The 21508-nt window shown below is 61.1% G+C and overlaps 2 protein-coding genes across 4 annotated transcripts; one reads left to right on the top strand and one right to left on the bottom strand.

The window, feature by feature from the left end:
* Window positions 1-205: 205 nt before the first annotated feature.
* On the bottom strand, window positions 206-4627 carry EXOSC5 (exosome component 5). Its single transcript, XM_040976267.1, has 6 exons — window positions 4443-4627; window positions 3119-3232; window positions 2639-2760; window positions 2113-2253; window positions 850-939; window positions 206-499 (listed from the first exon to the last, which is right to left on the bottom strand). The coding sequence occupies exons 1-6, from the start codon at window positions 4588-4590 to the stop codon at window positions 407-409; spliced, it is 708 nt and encodes a 235-aa protein (XP_040832201.1). The 5' UTR covers window positions 4591-4627; the 3' UTR covers window positions 206-406.
* A 467-nt stretch (window positions 4628-5094) lies between these two features.
* BCKDHA (branched chain keto acid dehydrogenase E1 subunit alpha) lies at window positions 5095-21372 on the top strand. Of its 3 annotated transcripts, none has more exons than XM_040976264.1 (10): window positions 5095-5211; window positions 12551-12556; window positions 12808-12984; window positions 13071-13157; window positions 16691-16799; window positions 18341-18502; window positions 19924-20130; window positions 20216-20357; window positions 20470-20641; window positions 20937-21372. In XM_040976264.1, exons 1-10 carry the CDS (start codon window positions 5101-5103, stop codon window positions 21105-21107), a joined length of 1344 nt encoding a protein of 447 aa, XP_040832198.1. In that variant the 5' UTR covers window positions 5095-5100; the 3' UTR covers window positions 21108-21372. The 3 variants fall into 3 exon arrangements, with proteins under 3 accessions (XP_040832198.1, XP_040832199.1, XP_040832197.1); XM_040976265.1 differs by lacking the exon at window positions 12551-12556 and adding an exon at window positions 8645-8647; XM_040976263.1 differs by lacking the exon at window positions 12551-12556.
* The last annotated feature ends 136 nt before the right edge of the window (window positions 21373-21508 follow it).

Raw genomic sequence — 21508 nt, 5'->3', positions numbered from 1 at the left:
TCAACCCCAGGGGGACCTTCCCCACATACTCAAAGGGCTCACCCCACCCCCCTGGAGTTCCCTCCGCATCAGCTACCACCAGTCCCACAGCCATTTCTGTGGGCCCTGCCACCCCTGGGTGGTGTTGTGCGGGTCTTGCTCACTGCCTACACGCGGCGGGTGCAGCCCAGTCACGGTGACTAAGGAGTGAGACCAACCGACTTGGTGACTGCAGATCTTTTTAATTGGACCCTGGGTAGGGGTCTCTGTCCCAGGGCCTGGGCGCTGAGGCTGCGCTGCCTCTCCCCAGGAGTCCCTGTGGCTGCAGGGCGGAGACTGGCCGGACAGGGTTTCTGGTTCAATGCGTGGCCGAGGCTGTGAGTGGCGGCGGTGGCAGCAGCAGTGGAGGGCACCGTCCCCAGGTCCCTCAGCTCTTGGAGTAGCGCTGCAGCAGCGAGTCCCGGTAGAAGCGAAAGACGTGTTGCGAGGCGGCCTGGGCCGCAGCTAGGCACTGCTGAAGCTGGGCAGGGAGAGACAGACAGGTCAGCACCCAGGCACAGCCTGGCTGCCTCCTCCAGACAACGCTGTAAGAGGCTGTATGCCTCTCTCCTTCTACGCCCCGAGTTTACTTAGTAGGACGTGGTCTCCGGGGTGAGTCCACAGCCCCAGGGGGCCGGGCATCCTGACACCTGAGAGAGTCCCCAGCCTCGTAGGGCCCGGTACCTCAGAGCTCTCAGTGGGCTGGGAGTTCCCGGCCCTGGCCTTCCAGAGCCTGAAGTTAGCCCCTCGGTTGCCAAACTATTCTTTTAAGATCAGGTAGAGCCAGGTACAGAGACCTCAGCTGCTCTCACCCCATCCCCACGCAGGTACCTCAACATGTGAGTACAGCCCCTTGGTGGTGGACATCAGCAGCTTCCGGTCCACGCTGTCAAGTGCGAAGGTCAGGACTGCCCGGGCCTCCTACGGACAACGGGGAGAGGGTGAGGCGGGGGCCTAGGACCCTCTCATGAGATAAAACCCCAGCGGGTCCCGAAGTGGGGGCTCCTGACCCCTTGGCCTCAAGGTTTCGCCTTCTCACAGTCAGGTGCCCTGGCTACAGACCACGCTCTCCCCGTTTTCCCCTGGGCAGCAACTCCCACCTGCTCCCCACACTCCTCACTGCACCCCCAGTGCTGTTCATTGGCCAGGTGCCTCTCCCCGACCTTTCCACGCTCTGTACCCAGGGACTGCAGCTGCAGAAAGACACTTCTCAGAATGCCTTGCTGGGGAGTGCTGCCAGGCGCCTGGTGTGAGACTGGGGGCAGCAAGCGCTGCGCCTAGGACCCCCGGACACAGTGGCGGCCGTCCTGTCAGCAACGAGGGGAGGACGGGTCCTGAGCCTGAGCAGCCAGGGCAGGGCAGGCACATCTTTGTGCATCCAGAACTAACCGTGACGTCTCCAATGACAGAACAGGACCTGGCTCACACAAGCATCAACAAACACAAAGGACAGGGAACTGGAGCCAATGAGGGACACTCTCAGGCATCCCCTTTGCTTTGAGCCTCTTGCATGGACACGTGGAGCTGAGCCTCAGCCCCAGAAGATGCTGAGCACCTGGAACCCAAGATCAGGAAAACTGCAGGGGTGATGGGGCCAGGGTTGTCATGCAGCAAGACAGGCTGCCACCTGCAACATGGGTGTTCCACGTGGATGCAGGTTCTGGTCCCAGCTGCTCCACTTCAGATCCAGCTCCACTAATGCACCAGGAGATGTTCAATCCATGGATCCCTGCCCCCATGTGTGAGCCTCAGATGGAGTTCCTGGTTCCTGGCTTTGGCCTGGTCCACCTCGGCTGTTCCGGCTATTTAGGGAGCGAACCAGAGGTGATACCAGGCAAAACGACAAGATCTGCGGCCCAGGCTCAGGCTAAGTTCTGCTCTCCATCCGTTTGCCAACGACACCCAGGACGTTCCCTGCTTTGCTGATGCAAGGCAGCAGTGGGCTTCTAGCACCTGCAGCTGAAGGGACCCCGAGCAGCACAGCACGGTCTGTGCAAAGGAGTGAAGTGATAGCGCCAACGGATGGACAGGAGGAGAGGGAGAGCTGTCCACACATAGCCCTTCCACCACCCTGATTCCCCACTTCCCACCTACCTTCTCTTGCTTGACTGTGGGGTCCAGCACGAGGGTCCCATCGGAGTCCAAGGCACAGGTGACCCCGCAGAAGAGAGCCCGCATGGGCACACCCGCGTCCACCAATGCCATGCAGGCCGCATTCAGGCAACAGGCCAGAAGCTGACGCCACGGGGGGGGGCCGCAGTTAAAGAAGAGTTGCTACTGAGGGCTGGCTGGCAAGACACGTCCCCGTCACCCCCCAACCTGCCCATGCCTAGGCAGACGTCACCAATGCTGGCAGACGGCTTCAGAGTGGTTCTGGGATCAGGAAAGCCTGACCTGGCTCAGTCATCTCAGCCGTGTGACCTTCAACAAGCGAGGGTCCCTGGATTGAGTGCTGAGCTGCTTCAACCAGAAAACAGAATAGCGTTTCTAAAGTGATCAAGCAACAACAGCATGGTCCCAGTCAGCTAGTGCCTGTCAAGCGTCTGGCAGGTGTGTAAGGGACCCCAGAGCAGGGGCAATCGGGGAGGTCCTGTAGGAGGCGTCTCGGCAGCAAGGATACGGAGCCAGCATCACTGACAACCTGCAGCACCACCGTGATGGAGGTGCGGGGGTGCAGCGCCCCCAGCACCACCGCCTCGCACGTGCTCCGGATCAGCTGCTCCCGGCTCTTCTCCGCGACCCCTGGGGCAAGCCAAGGCTCCTGTCAGGAACCTGCCTTCCACCCAGGCGTGCTGACCCCCTCTCACCCAGGGATAGAGTAGGCACTGACATGGGTGGCACAGCAGATCCACCATGAGGAAGGCAGGGCATGGCTTACTGCCACCCGCCCCACCCTGCCTTCCCCAAGAGGCAGCAAGGGGGCCATCCGTCCCGAGGGCAGTGGGGGAGCCAGAGGGCAAAAGCAGATAGAAGCAGGTTGATGTACACACACAAGAGGATGGAGGCTGAGACACAGAGAGGGGAGGCGAGAGGGAGTGGAGGAGACTGGGGCAGCAGGCAGGGAGAGGCAGGGCAGCGGGAGGTCAGCCGGGCTGGTTACCAGGCAGTCCGATCTTCGGCCTCAGGATCACCTCGAGCGTGGCTTTGTTGAAGATTTCTTTACTGACCTTCACCTCGGCCGGCCCATACACCCCGGCCAGGACAGAGGTATCACCTGGGGGAACAGAATCCCGTGGGTAACAAGGAGCATACAGGCCCTGCTGTGGCTCTGCAAACTCCTGAACCCCATTAACCACTGTTGATGGGGCCTGTCCCTCCCCTCCCGCCTAGGGGGTCCACAGGGAGCTTCCCCATGCCCAGGACTCAGCAGTGGAGGGAGCAGGCCATGCAGCTTCTGAACACGGGCCTGGGCAGAACCACTGCAGGAGTGAACCAACAGGGAGAGGAGGGCCTAAAGGCTGAGCCAAGGGAGTCCCCATCAGGGAGAAACAGTTTCAGTTGGAATGGGCTGAGGGGCGCTATAGTTTTTCTACACTGTGAGATGGTCTGAGGCCAGAGCAGCCTGGGACCCACTTTGAAACATGTACATACTACATGTACATGCATATCTGTTATAAGTATTTATATAAAAGGCAAGCGGCCAGCCAGAAGCCAGGAGCCAGGGCTTTCTAACAGATCTCCCCCCTGGGTACCAGGCGCCGAGGAACTTGGACCACGTGCTTTCGCAGGGAACTGGATGGAAAACAGAGCAGCCAGGATTTGAGCCAGGGCACATATGGGGTGCCGGCACAGCAAGCAATAGGCTAATGCACTGTACCCCAGCACTGGTCCCCAGAACATACTCCTTGAGGGTATGAGCTCAAACTTGTTCCACAAGGTCGTGTAGCTTTGGAGTTTTAAAAGCATTTTTTTAGATTTTGTGTATTTATTTATTTATTTGAAAGGGAGAGAGAGATTTTTCCCTCTGCAGGTTCTCTCTCCAGGGCTGGGCCAGGCTGAAGTCAGGAGCCACGGACTCCACCACATCCCGCTTCTTCTCCCAGGCACATGAGCAGGAAGCTGGATCCCAGCACGGTGCAGGTGGGAGAAGGGGGCTTTGAGTGCTCACGAGGGCGTCATCTTGCAGCCCCAGGAGAACACACGGAGGATAGTATTTGCTCTTGTCTCGGTAAGGATTTCAGCACCTCTACGCGGCGTTGATGCCAATGGGCATCGTCCACCTGGACCCTTGGGGGGGGATGGGGGGGCGGACACTTTTCCCGCCTCCTGGAATATTCCTTTGTGGAGCAGACACCGGCCTTCTGGAGGGAGAGTGTAGCGGTGGATCTGCTAGCACCACCCGGGGAACACGGCGTGCACCCGTGTCCGAGCTGGCACTGACCCACCAGCACTGCACAGCTCAACCCTGGCCCGGGTGCACTCACCTTGCTGGAACGACGCAGAGCCATCTGGCCGGGACAGCAGGCTCTGTTCACAGACAAAGTGCCGGAGGCTGCAGCCTCGTCCCCGAGAGCCAGACTCCGTTCCCGTCTCGGCGCCGCCGTCCGAATCCGCAAGCATCGCCTCCTCCATGGCCCCCAGACCCCCACGTGCCAGCCCGGCCCGCGGCTTCCGCCCCGCACACTGCGCCTGCGCGCCAGCTGCCGGCCCAGTGCGCACGCGTACCTCTGTCTGAGGGCGCCTCCGTCGCCTGCACGTGGCCTAAGGTTTACAAACAACATGGCCCCGCCCACTCCTGCTTCCCAACTTCCGCAACGCCATTGGACAACAGTGGAAAGGAGGCGGGTCTTGGCAAGGGCTCGTGCTCGTCCTACCTAAGGCCCCCGGGCCCTCTACTACTGGGGCTCACGTTAGGTTGCCCTCTTCTTTGCCTGTCGAAAGGAACAACTACAATGAGGCGAAGTGACTAATATTGGCAACAGTGCCTAGTCTTTCTCACACATTTATGCGTCCTAGAGATAGAGGGACTGGAAGCAGGTGTTCTATGCCAGTGTCTCATCGGCACTTGAGTCAGGCTCCTGAAAGGGCAGGCCTCGGACCGGCCAGGCAAGGGGCGGATCTCCAAGTGGGTAGTGAGTCAAAATGGCGGTGGCGGCGGCGGCGGCGGTGCGGGGCTGGGGGCCACGGCGAGGCCTGGGCCAGCTCGCCCTGCTGTTCCTGCGGCAGCGTGGGGTGCGAGGACTGGCGGGATCTGTGAGTCCTGGGGAACCCTGCAGGTTTTTTCTCCCTATAAAAGGGCCGTAAAACGTGGGGCATGCAGCCAAGGGCAGTCGTCAGTCACAGAAGCGAAAAAGATGTGGGAGACCGCTTAGAGGGTCGAGTGAGGAGAAGAGACGTGGCCGCTCCGTGGGCCTGAGGGAGGGTGGCGTCCGTCCTCCTGGGAGGCCCCGCGGCAGGACGTGTCCCCTCAGGACTGACGGGCATGGGGCCCCGGGCGGGCTGGCAGACCACCCTGTGTCTTTTGCTCCTTTACCTCAGTTCTACTTATTTAAAAATAATAATAATAATAAGTTGTGTGAGGAAGTCCTCGGTTTTCTGTGTGCCCCGATGGAATGTTTGCAGACGGGAACCGGACGCGCTTTGGACACGGACAGAGGAGGGGAGGTGTTCGTAGAAGGAACGAGGGACGTGAGGGCCGGACGGCGCGTTCTGCTCATGTTGAACTTTTATTTCGTGTCAGAAGGGTCCACGTGTGCTCTAGCAGCAGCTGCTTCTAGATGAGTCGTGACGAAATGGGGGATGGAGGGTGCCCGGGCCTCTTCCTCCGCTTGCTTTCTGGTTGCGAGACCCTCGATACAGCCCTGCATGTTAGGGGTGTGTAGGTGGCTGACCTGCACCCTCGGGGCAGGAGGAGAGGGGGCACAGACGCCCACCTGAGAGATGGGGGAAGCTCCGGGGCTGGCGAGGCGGGGTCCGATCCCCCTTTGCAAAGGGAAGAGGGGTCTACAGGAGCAGCCCTGGGCAGGGCGAGATACGGGAAGGGGTCGCCGAGCTGGGGTGGGCACTGGGCAGAGGGCAGCCAGAGCTGGACGGAGCTGCACGGGGACGGAGCAGCCTCCTGCCCAGGGCTCTTCTCCCATGCCTTTTGCGGACTTTTTTCTTTCTTTTTTTAAGTGTACAGAGCCTCCAGTGCTGACATCATTCTTGAGAGCCAGTTGGCTGGGGCAAGTAGGAAGTGAGCTGCCCAGGGCAGATTGGGGAAAGTGGCTGATTAAATCTGTTTCTGCTGGCACAGTCTCTCCCTGTTACCTTTCCTCCTTGGTTTGTTTTTTTTTTTGGGGGGGGGGGGGCGGGGGTATGGGGAGAATGCTCCTATTTTTATTTCTATATTTGTAACTTTTTAATTAAATACTTAACTGTATATAAGAGAGTTACAGAGGGAGAGATCTTACATCTGCTGGTCCACTCCCTACATGGCTGCAATGACGGGCTGAGCCAGGGGAAAGCCAGGAGCTTCCTCCAGGTCTCCTACATGGGTGCAGGAGCCCAAGCACTTGGGTGGTCCTCCGCTGCTCCCCCAGGCACTTCAGCAGGGAGCTGGATGGGAAGTGGAGCAGCCAGGACTCAAACCTGTACCCACATGGGATGCTACAGCCTGACCCCCTGCACCATGCCCTGTCCCCAAGAACTTTCTGCAGCAGTCGGAAAGTTATCTACACCCACGTGATACTGCAGCCATGTGATATTGTAGGAAATAAGGCTGAAGAACCTGTTTTAACCCCTTACCTATTTTCAGTTATTTGAAAGACAACAAGATCTTCTATCCACTGACTCACTTCAAACTGCCACAACAGCCAGGCCAGAGCCAACATGAGGCTGGGAGCCCCAGAATCCCATCCCGCCAAGTGCTTGAGGCATTGGCTCCGGCCTCTCTGGGCGAAGTCGGTAGGTCTGCTACAGGACGCTGAGAGCAGTCGGCATGTTCTCAGCCCCGACTGTGCCCGAGTCCCAGGACGTGTCTTAGCTGCTCTGCCAAATGGGCGCTCTGTAAGCGTGACTGTTAGCCACCTCAGTGAACTTAAATACCTCACGTGCAGCTTTATGGTGGTGAGGATGAAGACAGCATCTTAGGGGAAACAAGATGGGCAGCCCGGGTGGAGCACTAAGGGGCACAGGCTGCCTTCTTGCCCTCCTCCCTCCACCCCTTTCCCAGCACACCTGCTGCCCTGAATGAGTTTGCCTGCTTTCCACCATCCTCTTTTCTCACTGCTCTCTTGTTAGTCAGAGGTTTTAGTGGAAACAGATTACCAGGGAGTCCTGTGGCAGTTTCTCAGCCCCGAGTCCCAGGCTAACTCTGACCCGAGCCAGTGGGGTGAGAATGGCCCTGTCCTGCTGGAGATGAGAATCGGCTGGGCCGGGCCTGCGCCATGACCAGAGCGGGACTTGTCACCTGGCTGCTGGGGCAGGTGCTGCCTGGGATGCATTAACTGCACTTCCCAAGCACTCGGGAAGAGCTGCAGCTGTGGAGCTGCGTGCTCCCCAGGGGCGTTAACATGGAGCCATGGGGTCCAGTTCAGGCAGAGATGAGCTCTCCTTCAGGGCCTATATACCTGTGAAAGCCCTGGGTCCCTGAGGTCCTACAACCATGGTGTATATTCACACTGCCATCCTGGGCACGGGAGGCCTTGTTCTGCCCATGTGTGGGCAGCGTCCTTCAGGACCTTGCGGGGGGAGCAGGCCTGGGCGGCCTTGGCTGAGCTCAAGGCAGAGCAGTTGGAGCTCACTGGCTGCACCCATCAGCTCCCAACTCTGTACCCTGTCTCTACCAGCCTCACTAGCCGCCTGACCACCATCATCACTCGTGATCTCTGTGTCCTTGGATAGGCCTCCTAGCCTCTCTGAGCCCCAGGTACACCCCCCATTGCCCAGGTGCCATGGCAGGGCCCGCTTCCCTCAGGCTGCACAGGGTCAGTGAGCAGGAGAGCGTCCAGCCGCGTTTGCACGGTGCCAGGCTGCAGGGGTTTGCCAGCCTGGCGTGTTCTCAGCCCAGCCTGTGCCTGCCACACCCCTGCCTGCCCTGCAGACGTTGGCACAACACCCCCTTCTCCAAGCAGCTTTTCCTAGTGTTCGCTGTGCTGCTAGCTGGTGCAGGGGACCTCCCAGCCCCGTGGCAGGTTCCTTACCTGCCTCTCCACAAGGGGATGCGAGTTCACAGAGAAGGGCTCCTGCCCAGTGTCACATGGCTGGGAAGGGATAGAACTGGGATCAGATGCAGGCACTTTGGCCCTGGGCTCCCTCATCCTGCCCTGCCCCACGTACTGTGTCATCCTGTCCCTCCTGGGGTCCCCCTCTGGGTGGCCCCGCTCTCAGTCCTCCCTCCCTCCCTGGCTGCAGCCTCCATCCCAGGGCCTGACTCGGAACAGCTCTGCAGTGTCTGCCTCTCCGACAGCAGCAGTCACCAGATGCAGGTGCCAGCGTGAGGGCTGGGCCAGTGCTTACAGCATCAGTTCCCTTGACCCTCCTGACGGCCTGTGGGGTAGGCACGCATGCTGCCCCGGTGCCCAGGGAGTTCTCGTCACACAATGAGGCAGGTGCCCTTGACCCTGGAACCTTAGGGGATGACTGCTCAGGGGCCACCCCAGGACCTCCCAGTCAGACCAGACCACCCAGAGCAGGCAGTGGGAAGCATGTGACTCCCAGGCTTTGTGTAAATCCGTGCAGCTCTGCCACTGTAAGTCAGCAGCCACAGTCCCCTCAACCCCTCAAGGCAGAAGAGAAAGTAGGCAGGGTCACAGTCTTCCTCCGCCTGGAGCTTGGCTACACTCTGCCACAGCCGTGCTCTCTGTAAGCCCTTCCTGGATCAGAGCAGTAAGCCCAGAGACACCGTGGACTCCACAGGCCAGGAAAGTGGGCAGGAGGGCCCAGCTGTGCAGGGTGCCCGAGGGTGTTGCAGCCTGCGGAGAGACAGCCCTGCCCTGAGCCCTCAGACCCTGTGCTCACCCCAGTCGGCTCCCACCGTGTCTGTCTCCTCTCTCCGACACCTGCTCGAGCTGCGGACTGGTGTTGAAATAGAACGTTCGGTGCTGTCGGCCTCTGCAACACCTCTTCTGACCAGTGCTGTTCCAAAGAGGCAGGCACTCTCCTCCCACTCCCAGCTCGTCTGGGTTTGGTATTCCTCCCTGCTACCCATTTCTTGACACATGAGAGAGATATCCTGGCCTGCACAGAACGCCCATGCCTTGTCTTGGCACTTCCCATCCAGTCCCGTTGGCTTTGTGCGGGTGAGGAAACTCAGACCGGTGTTGGGCAGCGAGCCACCTGGTGACCTTTAGCATCCAGGTGGCCCGGCTGTGGAGCTGGCAAGCATCGTGGCTTGTGCACCCGTTCCATCTGTAATGACTTGTGGCATGCCTGCTGGGCAGGCCGCCTGGACGCCATCCCTGCCTCTCTGGAGACTCACATAGAACAAGAACTCTTCGAGTTAGCCGGAAAGCCGTGCCACGCCCGAGAAGGGGGAGACAGGAGGCTGCTGGTCTCCTCTCCCGGGGAGGGCGAGTCTGTGTGCCGTGCTCAGGTCTGAACCCGCCCCGCCGTTGAGAGTGTAATTTCCTCACAGCCACGAGGGCTGGCCGGCTCACTGAGCACGCAGTGCCAGATGGGGAAAGACTTCCTGTGGCAAACCCCAGGCTCCTGGGCTCCCATGGAAGCCAAACCAGGGTCAGCTGCCTGACAGCGGCCTGGGCTCAACCCTGGAGAAGGTGCAGGTGTGTACCGAGCAGGTGGGTGGGGACCCTGAGCCCCGGAGCCCGGGCCTGCCTCAACTTTCCATTGTAACTCTGTGTTCTGGTGCACCTCCCCTCTGAGCCTCAACTTCCCCAGCTAGACCAGGGCAGGAGCGGGCAGACACGCCTCACAGATGACACCCAAAGGAGCCGGCGAGACTGCACACGGGTAGCCTTGCACACGGGGACTGCCCTTGCACACGGGGACTGCTCTTGCAACACTGCCACCTGGTCAGGGCTACTGGCTCAGGGCCAAGAATTCTGATTCCCCCACCCTACCCCTGCTGAGTTGGAGGCCTCCACAGGCCTCCTGGGCCCTCCCAGCCTGTCTGCTCTGATTGGAGGAAGTGTGATGCCCCCATGGGCCTCTCCAGCTACTCTGAGCTCCTTCCGGAAAGTTCCCACAAAGGCCTCACTGTGTTCCCCTGCCCCAGCTCCACTTGCTCCTCTGTCTCATGACTCCCATCGCTTCCTCTAAGGGGCGCCCACTGCTGCCCCCAGCACCCCTTGCTCAGCATATGCCCACCCTGCTGGGCGGCAGAGACAGATGTCCAGCCTGCCTCAGGTTCCCAGAACCCTGCACAGGCCTGGAGCAAGACAGGTGCTCAAATATTTGCTGAATGACTCAGCCAGGGCGGGGGGGGGGGGGGGGGGGGGGAGGCTTGGAGCCCTGGGGAGGAGGCCTGGCGACAAGGCGGAACAGAGATGGGGAGAAGGGGGCACAGCCAGCGGAGTTTTGACCACTTACTGATTGCCTAGGGATGTGGGTGAGCGCTTTCCACATGTGGTCAGGCACTGTGCTCCGTTTTACAGACAGGAAGGGGCCGCATGAACACACAGGCGGAGTTGCTTGCAGTGCGTCCGGCTGGGGATGGAACCCAAACAGGCAGACTCATTTCTGTTAGTTCATTTATTTGGTCCTGGCGTGATGATTCTGGCTAAATCCTTGCCCGAACCAGGATCCCATGTGGATACTGGTTCATGTCCCAGCTGCTCCACTTCCCAGCAAGCTCCCTGCTTATGGCCTGGGAAGGCAGTGGATGGCCTTGGGGCCCTGCACTGTATGGGAGGCCTGGGGTGGGCTTCTGGCTCCAGACTGGTTTGGCTCAACTGTAGCCATTGCAGTCACTTAGGGAGTGACTAATGGACAGAGGATCTTTGTCTGCCTCTCTCTGTGGATTTGCCTTTCCAATAAAAAAGTAAATGATTTTTTTTTTAATTATTTGAAAGAGTTACAGAGAGAGATCTTCCATCCACTGCTTCACTCCCCAGATGGGCACAAGAACCAGAGCTGAGCGGATTCAATGCCAGGACCCAACCCCTGGGGTATACTTTCCTGGGGTATAATGTGCCTGCCTTCCCAGCCACATTAGCGGGAAGCAACCAGGACTCTAACCGGTGGTGACTTTTCTTGCTATGCCAGGTACCAGCCCTGCAGGCAGACTCTTGAATCCTGAAAGACTCAAGCTGTGCCCTGGAGGCCCTCTGTCAGCGGCCGTGTGCCTGTAACAGTGCTAGGGTGTTGAGCAGGGGGTGTTTGTCACCATGCTGAGGGCCTCAAATGCCAGGATGAGTGTGAGCCCCTGGTGGAAATGGGCAAGGGTGCCACAGCTAGTTCATGGGGGGCAGACCGCTGACCCAGACAGCGACTTCCCTACTCCCACATGGGGTGCCAGTTTGAGTCCCGGCTCCTCCACCTCTGATCGAGTTTCCTGCTAATGCACACCCTGGGAGGCAGCAGAGGGTGACTTGAGTACTCAGGCCCCTGCCGCCCACAGGGGACACCTGAGCTCCATTCTAGGCTCCTGGCTTTGGCCTGGTCCCAGGGAGGCCTGGCCGTTGGAAGGCGTTGGGAAGTGAGCCCTGGGTGGAAGATCTCTCATCTCTGTCACTACCTCTGATAGTAACATGTCTTTGCAGAGCAGGAGGTGTGTGGGAGCAGTCATGTAGCCCAGCAGGAGAGGCGTCCACCCCTCACATTGGGGTGCCCAACAGGAGAGGCACCCACCCCTCACATTGGGGTGTCCAGCAGGAGAGGCACCCACCCTTCACATTGGGGTGCCCAGCAGGAGAGGCACCCACCCCTCACATTGGGGTGCCCAGCAGGAGAGGTGCCCATCCCTCATGTTGGGGCGCCCAGATTCATTTTGCAGCCTCCCATGAGTGCAAATGCTGACAGGCAGCAGTCACTACCCACCAAGTACCACCCTTGCCACTCTCAGAGACACCTGGCTCCAGCCCTGGCCACTGGGGAGGTTTGAGGGGTGAACAAGCAGGTGGACCTCTGCATTCTGTCATCCTGTCTCTCAAGTAAAGAATAGCTAAGTTTCTCCTGGCATAAACTTTTGTTGAAATCCAGTGCATATTTTTTTCCACAGTATTTTCCATGATTTTTGAAGACCTCCCTTTATGCATGGCTTTCAAATTTCTTTTGCAACCAAATAAATGTTCTATTTCTCACAACCTTTTATTTCTAGTTGTTTTTTTTTTAAAGAAATTTATTTGTTTTGAAGGGCAGAATATAGAGAAAAAGAGAGGAAGAGAGAGATCTGCTGGTTCACTCCCCAAATGGCTGCCGTACCCAGGGCCGGTCAAGGCTGAAGCCAGGAGCCAGCAGCTCCATCCGGGCCTCCCGCATAGGGGCAGCAGAGGCCCAGGCATCAGGCCGGCTTCTGCTGCCTTCCCATTTGCGAGCTGGATAGGAAGCAGAGCAGCCAGCACTCACAAGGGACGCCTGCGTTGCAAGTGGCTACTCAATACACTGTGCCACAAAGCTAGTCCCTCACAAATCCATTTGAAGTCCTTCGTAGCATCCAGTTGTGTCACTGGGTCTTCCTGACAGCCGTGTGGTGAGGGGTGACTGTTTCCACCCTGGTTTTACAGAGGAGGAAACTAAGCTGAATTGTAACCCAGAAGGCAGAGAATGTGGGGTTCAGACACGTGGGCCGGGTCCCAGCGGTGCCCAGGGGCTGCGTGGCTCACGTGGGTGTGTGCCATCCAGCTGCCCAGGGGACACCGCAGGAGGCCCGGAGCAGCTCCTGACGCAGGCGTCCCGCGCTCCCGGCAGGTCCCCAGGCAGCAGCAGCAGTTCTCCTCCCTGGAAGACAAGCCCCAGTTCCCAGGGGCCTCGGCCGAGTTCGTCGACAAACTCGAGTTCATCCAGCCCAATGTCATCTCCGGCATCCCCATCTACCGCGTCATGGACCGGCAGGGCCAGATCATCAACCCCAGCGAGGACCCCCACGTGAGCAGCTGCCCCCCATGCCCACATGCCCCTTGCCTGTGTCCCTTCTGAGCTCAGCAGGCCTGTATCTGTGCTTCCCTCTGCAGCTGCCCCAAGAAAAAGTGCTGAAGTTCTACCAGAGCATGACGCTGCTCAACACCATGGACCGCATCCTCTACGAGTCCCAGCGGCAGGTGCGAGGCCAGCTGGGGAGGGGTTGTTGTCCCACTGTTGAGGCCAAAGAAGGTTCCCTGGGAGGGGGATGCGTGTGTGTGTTGGGAGGGGTGCTTTAGTATTCTTAAGAAGAGTGTGGGAGGGCGTCCTGCCCAGGGCAGGAGGGTGGGCACTGAGGACCGCCTGGGTGGGGGGACAATGTCCAACCCGGACTATGGAACTCACTCACAGCTCTGAGAATCAGGAAGCACCCGGGGCCTGTGCCAGCTGGGCTCTGATCCGTAGAGGGTTTGGGCTCAGGGGACCAGGGCCCAGGCAAGCCAGCGTCCCCCAGGGGACCCGCTGACAGTAACCACGAGGCCACAGTGCCCCGCCTTGAGGCACAGCTGCTTCCAGAGGCTCAGAAGGCCCCCAGGCCTGCCCTGTCCACTTGGCTGTGGCTTCCTCTGCAGGGTAGAGGTGGTCCTGAGCACCCTCGGCCTGGGGAGAAGAGTGGAGAGAAAGGGCTGGGCGCAGGCCTGTCAAGTTCAGCTCCAGCCCTGGGAGAGCTGCTCCACAGCCCCACCCCCGGAGCCCTGAAAGCCAAGGGTGGGGTTATCCCCGTGCCGCCACCAGCCTTGGGGTGACCTCTCGGTGCTACAGTGGAAGCAGGACAGTCCCTCGTGGGCCCACAGAGGCCCCCAGCTGTGCTCACAGGACAGTCCCTTGTGGGCCCACGGAGGCCCCCAGTGTGCTCACTGGCCAGGCTTTGACCACAGTCCCTGTCCTAAACCAGTCATTGCAACAGATGGGCCGGCAACCACACAGACTGAGAGCGGGGCAGGGCTTCCTGTTGGAAAGGGGAAAAGGATGCTGGGCAGGCAGCCCCCAGATGCCACCTTCCTGCAGACCAGAGGCATCTGCGTTTGCATCAAGCCCCTGAGTGAGTCCCACTAAGGCACGATGCCACTAGCAGAGGACAGGGCTGGGCGAGGCAGGTAGGCAGGCAGGTAGCCCACTCCCGACTTGGCATTCACAAGGCACTTGGTGTGACTTCTCTGAGCCTGAAGGCACACGAGCTGGCCCCTGCTGTCGAGTGGGTCAAAGCCAGCCCTTCCTCACCACCCAGCCCCCTGCGCTGTGGCCTCTGCTTCGTCCCCACCCCGCTCCTCGGTGCTGGGCCCTGCCACTCCCCACCCAAGGGCTCCCTGCCGCTGCCTGGGTTGCACAGGCACAGCTTCCAGCCCAGTGGCCTCCAATCCGTCCCAGGTGTGCTGGGGGTGGGCGCTCTCTGCTGCCTGCTTCTGCTTTCTTCACATTCATGAGTGGGCCTTGGGGCAGGCCTTTGCTGCAGGCAGCATTGAGGTGCTGCTTGGAACCCCATGTCCCATGCTGGGTGTCTGGATTGGACTCCAGCTGTTTCCCATCCTGGCTTCCTGCTGATACTCGGGGGGTGAGCGGTGGGTCCCTGCTGCCCGTATGGGAGACCAGAGGGATGCCAGGCTCCTGACTCAGGCCCGTTTAGAGTGAACCAAAATGGATGGCAGATGGCATTCAGTCTTTTTACCCTTCATTAAATTGGAAAAGTTATTTTTGTTTTTAATCAATGTGTTTAAAGGCAGAGATGCAGGAAGTTAGATCTTCCATCCACTGACTCTCCCAACATGGCTGCCACAGCCAGGGCTGGCCCAGATGGAACCCAGAGTCTGGGATTCCATCCACGGTGCGCACCAAAGCCACGGGGAGGCTGCCGTTAGAATGCGTCCTGCGGCTGCGTGGAAGGTGCTTGACTGACAGGACCCCCACAGCGGGGGGGGCCCCTGCCGCCCTCACGGCCCGGCCTGCTCGGGGTTCTGGGTAGCAGACCTCTGCCCCACTCCAGAAGAAAATCCCAGTAAGCAAGCAGATGGCTGTGCTAGGGATTCAGAAATGGCTGGGCTGGGCTGGGCTGGGCTGGGCTGGGCTGGGCTGGGCTGGGGGACCTGGGGAGCCCGGCTCCTGTCCTTGTCTGCTGTCCCCAGCGCTGCCTTCTACCTTGAGGTTTCCCTGACTCCCAAGTGGCTGCTGGGGCTCCCTCCAGCTTCTCTCATTCCAGGTAGGAAGTTGAAGAAAAGTGGGAGGTTATTCATGGTACATCCTGGCCATGTCCACACTCCACATTTCTAGAACTTTCCAGGGGATCCCACCAGTGTGCCTGCCTGTCATTGGTCACTGCTAGCCGCAGGGGAGACAGGAATGTGGTCTTTCCATCTGGCAGCTGTCGCCTGCCCTGGAGGGAGCCCTGTTGGCAGAGGAAGGGACTGGTGCCTTGGGTGGCACCGGTGGGGTCTGCCGCTCTCAATCCTGTGTGCTCAGCACGGGCTGCCTCAGGCCCCTCTCCACACTCACCCGACAGCCTCGCCCGCCCTCAGCACCCGGCCTCCACCCACCCACTTGGCACTGGAAAGCTAATTAACTTAATTGGCCCCCACTTAGAAAAAGTACTTAATCATCGGTTTCCCCCCAGGAAACCTGCAGAACCCGTGGGGGGCACAGCTAGGCCTCAGGAGGACTGGCCACGGGGTCTTGCAGGGCCACCCCACCTCATCTGATGCCATGGGTGCTGCTGGTTTCTGTATGCTGTGGCCTTTCAGGCCTCCAGCCACACTTCTCAGAGCCCCATACCCCTGGCGTGCCCTACGTGCCGCACAGCATGCTCAGCTTGTCTAATCTTGACCTTGAGTCTTCCTCCCAGACCTGCTGCTCTTCCTCACTGGGTCCATTTCTCAGAGAAGGGCACTGCCATCCAGTCCCCCGCCCCCGACCCCAGCTCTCCCCCCATGTTTCCCCGAGAAATACTCATTCAGAGCCCGGGCCTCTCTCCTTGCTCTCTTGGCTCACGTTCTCTGTCTGTTGCCGTGTAGACAGGAGGCAGCCATGGGCCCGGCTTTGTGGCCAGGTGTGAGCGAGAGGAAGGCCAGCGGACAGGACCCCAGCTCGGTGATCCCTCTTACCCAGAGAGCAAGGGCAGACTTCCAGCAGAGCCTCTGGCCAGAGCGTGTCCCACGGGAACCCCAGTGGGGTTAGGAGGTGCAGGAGAAGGGGGCTTGTCTGGGCACCCCAGCCCACCTGCTACTCCTTGTCCCCTCACTCTGCTGCAGCCAGGCCCTGCCCTCCTTCCTGGCTCTTCTGTCTCCTAAAACCCCAAGCTGCCCACGGCACTCCCTGGAGACCCATCGCGGGGCACAGCTGCAGCCTGCCCTGCTGTGTGACTGCCGCCTCCCTCCTGCCCCTGCCCCCTTCATCCCTGGCCTTTCTCAGGCCTCTACCTGGGACCCTCCACCCACACGGCCCTTGCTCACTTTAGGCAGCTCCTTGATGCCCTCCCTGGTGGGACCGGTCCCTCCTTGGCCGCCGTCCCAGAGACGCCAGCACCCAGGCTCTGACTAACTCGGCAGCTCCCCTGAAGGCAGCAGGCAGGCCCTGGTCCCGGCTGGCTTCTGGGGAGACCTGGTAGTGGAGCCATCAGGAGTGGGCCGCTTGGGTTGGTTCTGTTACTGCGCAGGGTTAACCAAGCTCTCCCCCTCCCCCGCAGGGCCGGATCTCCTTCTACATGACCAACTATGGCGAGGAGGGCACACACGTGGGCAGTGCAGCTGCCCTGGAGGACACGGACCTGGTGTTCGGCCAGTACCGGGAGGCAGGTACGTCAGCCTGCACCTCGTCAGCCCGCAGGCTCTGCCAGGAGCAGCGGGCACCACGAAAGTCTGACAAGCCAGGAGCGGCCGTGTGGAATACTGGGGTCAGCTCAGGCAGTGGAGTGCCTGGTCTAGTCCAGTGCAGTCCTGGCTCTGCCACCACGTGGGAGACCCCGATGGAGCTCCAGGCTCCCGGCTTTGGCCATCACTGGGACTTGGGTGTGAACCGAAGGATGAAAAAATCTCTTTGCTGCTCAAATGAAATGAAAAGAAACACAAACATTTAAAAGAAAAAGCTCCACCGCACCTGCAGCTTCCTGGCGCAGGTCAGCACTGCCCAGCAGGTCCCCCACCCTCCCCAGCAGGTCGCGTGTGGGCAGCCCTGCACCAGGCCTCGTCGCCCTCTCCAAGGACAGCACCCACCTGTCTGCTTTGCGTGCAGCGTGGCCACCTTGGACCTGAGCATGTCTCCTGTCTTGACAGGGATCCCAGAATTGCTACATTTTCACAGCCATGTTGGCGACACCGAGCCCTGCATGTATTGATGCCTCAGGGCCCAGTTGGCTGCTCAGCAGGGGCGCTCCCCGCTCACCCCCTCCAGCTTGGCACTGACTTGTGCGAGTGTGTGCTGTGCCAACTCCCTTTGCACCCTCGCTGCTTGCGGGCATGGAGCCTGCTGCGGGAGCCTGCGGTTTCCCCACCTCTGACCATGGAGCTGCTGTCTGCCTCCATGTGTGGAGGTGACACTGGTGAAGTTGAAGGGGGTTCTGCAGCCCCTCAGCTGCCACACAAGGCACCACTCAAAATCCTGCAGGTGCCCCTAGCGCCGCCCACCGCTGGCTGGCTGTGGACTTCAGGGGAAGGAAGGTGACAGGACAGTCACAAACACCCCCACCTCAGCTAGTGGGCCCCTTCCCACAGCAGGCCCCGTGGCGGTGAGGTGGGCGCCCCAGGAGGCTGGGCCGGAAGGAGAGGCTTGGCTGCCATCACCAGCCTGGCAGTGCCTGTCCGGGGCAGCCTTGGTCCATCACGATGGTGGAAGTGGATCCGCTGACGACACTTCAGGGTCTCAGAATCTGTCATGAGGCCAGAAAGAGGAAAGGCACAGTCTGCCGCTTTTTAACAATGTTTATTCATTTGGGAGCGCTCATCTGCTGGCTCACTGCCCGAACGCCCACCACAGCCAGGAACCCACTCCGGGCCTCGTGGGTGGAAGGAATCCAAGCATTAAAGCCACTGTCGCTGCCTTCAGGGTGCGGGTCAGCAGGAAGCTGCGGTCAGGCTGGAGCGGGGACTCAGGCCCAGGCACTCTGACCAGGCCGCAGGTGGCTTAACAGCGGGCCTAGCACCCACTCCCTCCTTTGAGAAACGAGAAGGGGCTGAGCCTCAACCTGGTCCTCTGGCCTGCCCTGGTCATGGGTCTCCTGGGAGCATGTGTGCTGGGTTCCCACCCCAGGGCCGCTCCATTGCTGTGCAGGTGGGACGTGGAAGCCGGAGGCTTGGCACCCCCCACACACTGACCTTAGTCTCTCCCCCTCCCCCACCAGGCGTGCTGATGTACCGGGACTACCCCCTGGAGCTGTTCATGGCCCAGTGCTACGGCAACGTGAGCGACCTGGGCAAGGGGCGCCAGATGCCGGTCCACTACGGCTGCAAGGAGCGCCACTTCGTCACCATCTCCTCTCCACTGGCCACGCAGATCCCTCAGGGTGAGGACGCCCACCCATGCCTTGGCATGCCCCATGCCAGCCTTGTCATGCCCCATCCTGGCAGAGCTGTGCTCCAGACACACCTCACAGGGACCCTCCTGAAGAGGGTGATGGCCACACCCAACCTGGGCCCATGAGCTGATGCGACCACACGCGAGCTTTGCCATACCTCTGCCCTTCATGTGCTCCCAGCACAGCACCTTGGTGCCCAGCATTTGCGGACCCTGGGCACCCAGTGGTGCCCACCATCTGCCGGGCTCCAAGCACCCAGTGGTGCCCACCATCTGCCGGGCTCCGAGCACCCAGTGGTGCCCACCATCTGCCAGGCCCTGGGCTGACAGTCTAGCTGACAGTCATTCATGACTGGAAGAGCAGGAAACAGAAGTCACTTGTCAGAGTTCCCCTTGGGTAGAGAGAACTGCAGGCCAGGGATGGGGTGACCCCAGGGCCCAGGGCCTGGCCTGACCCTGCACCCCCACCTGACCCCAGTGGCCCTGTTAAGGGGGTCTTCTTGGGATGTCTCTCCCTCTCCTTTCAAGAGGCACCCCGCTTCCCAGCTTTCCCTGGGGAGGTGTTTTTGCCTTCCCTCTTCCTTCCTGCAAATAAACTTTTCTGTCTGCAAAAAAAAGGGGGTGGGGTGGGGGAGGACTGCTTGGGAAGCTGACCCCCTGGGTGCCGGAGCTGTGCGCAGTGTCCTTCGGGGCCTGCAGCCCTGTCGCGGCTTGATACAACTGCTGCTGGCTCTGCCCCAGGGGCCAGCGGTGTGCCCTGTGCACCAGGAGGCCGCCAGGGGCAGGCGGGCAGGAGCAGGGCGAGCCTCTTGGGGCGGGCAGCCTTCTCAGGGGAGGTGGCAGTAGAGTGACAGATGAGTAGGTTCCCAGAACCAGTCCTGACAAAACTGTACCTCCTTGAGCAGATTAGGGGTGCCCTCTTGCCTGGTGCCCTGCCATGAGCAGGGAGCACTGTGGCTGGAGCCAGCCAGCACCTGGCGTGGAGACGGGCACCCAGAGATGGGCCTGAGTGCAGGCGAAGGGGTGTCATCAGCAGGTCAGGGTGGGACCGGAGTGGGTGTCATGAGGCGGGTGGTGCTGTGTGAGGAGCCCAGCCAGCGTGGAGGCCGTGCCATGCCTCACGCAGCTGCAGCTTGTCCGGCGTGCTCAGTGTGTGGCAGGGAGTGAGCTGGCCGCCGTGGCTGTATTTTGAAGGCAGAATAGACCCCAAGACAGGCAAGGGGTTTGGTCTGAGCCGGAGCCCGGTGTGTGGAGCTGGGCTCAGGGCAGAAAGGCCACATCTTGCCTCCCTGGGAACCTGCGCGGCCCGGGGCGCCGGGGCCTGAGCTCTCCCTGTGCTGCTGCGTGCGCCCCTGTGTGCCCTCCGTGGGCACGCGCGCCAGCCCCTTCTCACCCCGCTTGTGCCCGCAGCGGTGGGGGCAGCCTACGCCGCCAAGCGGGCCAACGCCAACCGGGTCGTCATCTGCTACTTCGGGGAGGGGGCGGCCAGCGAGGGGGACGCCCACGCGGGCTTCAACTTCGCCGCCACGCTCGAGTGCCCCATCATCTTCTTCTGCCGCAACAACGGCTACGCCATCTCCACACCCACCTCCGAGCAGTACCGCGGGGATGGCATCGGTAGGCACCCCGCATCCCCGACCTGCGGCCCTCCCCGCCCCGCCGCTGGGCGCCGGGCCCTGAGCAGCCACCCCTGTGCCCGCAGCGGCGCGCGGCCCCGGCTACGGCATCATGTCCATCCGCGTGGACGGCAACGACGTGTTCGCCGTGTACAACGCCACGAGGGAGGCCCGGCGGCGGGCCGTGGCCGAGAACCAGCCCTTCCTCATTGAGGCCATGACCTACAGGTGCGCCCCCTTCCGCGCGCTCCACTTCACTTCCCTCAACCTACAGGTGCCCCCACTTCTGCCCTCACTCCACTTCCGCCCCCTCGCTGACCCTGCCCTGCTCCCTGGGCAGGATCGGCCACCACAGCACCAGCGACGACAGCTCCGCGTACCGCTCGGTGGACGAGGTCAACTACTGGGACAAGCAGGACCACCCCATCTCCCGGCTGCGGCACTTCCTGCTCAGCCGTGGCTGGTGGGACGAGGAGCAGGAGAAGGCCTGGAGGAAGCAGTCCCGCAAGAAGGTGGGCCAGGGCTGGGAGGCCTCGCGGGGACCCCGGTGCTGCGACCCCCGTGCGGCCTGGGCCAGTTGTCTGACGGGTTCCCAGGTGGTTAGGGTCTGTGGCATGACCCCAGGAACTGGGGGGGGGGGCGGTGTCTGGGGTCAGGCAGCTGCATGTCCGACCCAGCCCTTGCTCGTCCCCAGCGAAGCCACATCCTGCGGGGGCAGCGGCCTGGGGCCTGCACAGGCTGGGGTGGGTTAACCCTCACGGGGCCTGCTGGGTGCAGGGCTGCCGCCCACCGTCCCACTTCCCGCAGGTGATGGAGGCCTTCCAGCAGGCCGAGCGCAAGCTGAAGCCCAGCCCCCGCCTGCTCTTCTCGGACGTGTACCAGGAGATGCCCGCCCAGCTCCGCAAGCAGCAGGAGTCCCTGGCCCGGCACCTGCAGACCTACGGGGAGCACTACCCACTGGAACACTTTGACAAGTGAGGCCCTGCGCCCTGCCCCGCAACCACCAGGTGGGAACCCACGCACTGGGGGGACCCGCCTGGCTGCCTGGGCCTGAGGCCATCACAGGGGCAGCTGTGCCCGTGCCTGCCCCTCCAGGCTGTTACACTGGGGCCTCTCTGTCCCAGCAGCCCCCTAACCTGCTCTGACAGTGCCTTCCTGGTGGGGGGCTGGGAGGGGCACCCCCAGGAGGGAAGCCCCTGCGTGGTGCAGGGGCAGAGAGGGTGAATAAAGCGGCTGTGCCCTGGCTCTGCCTGCTCTGCCCTTGCGGGGGGCGAGGAGGCTCCCTCTCACTGCAGATAAGTGAGGCAAGGCCGGAGCCCAACTGCCCAGCTCTCTGCTTCCTCTCCCGCCCCTACTTCCCCCACCTCGAGCTTTCACGA

Source organism: Ochotona curzoniae, unplaced genomic scaffold (genome assembly GCF_017591425.1).
Source record: "Ochotona curzoniae isolate NIBS_2020 unplaced genomic scaffold, NIBS_Ocur_1.0 contig_2699, whole genome shotgun sequence".
NCBI classification, from domain to species: domain Eukaryota; kingdom Metazoa; phylum Chordata; class Mammalia; order Lagomorpha; family Ochotonidae; genus Ochotona; species Ochotona curzoniae.
Note: the sequence above shows the minus strand (reverse complement) of the source record. Positions and strands in the feature narration are given on the sequence as shown.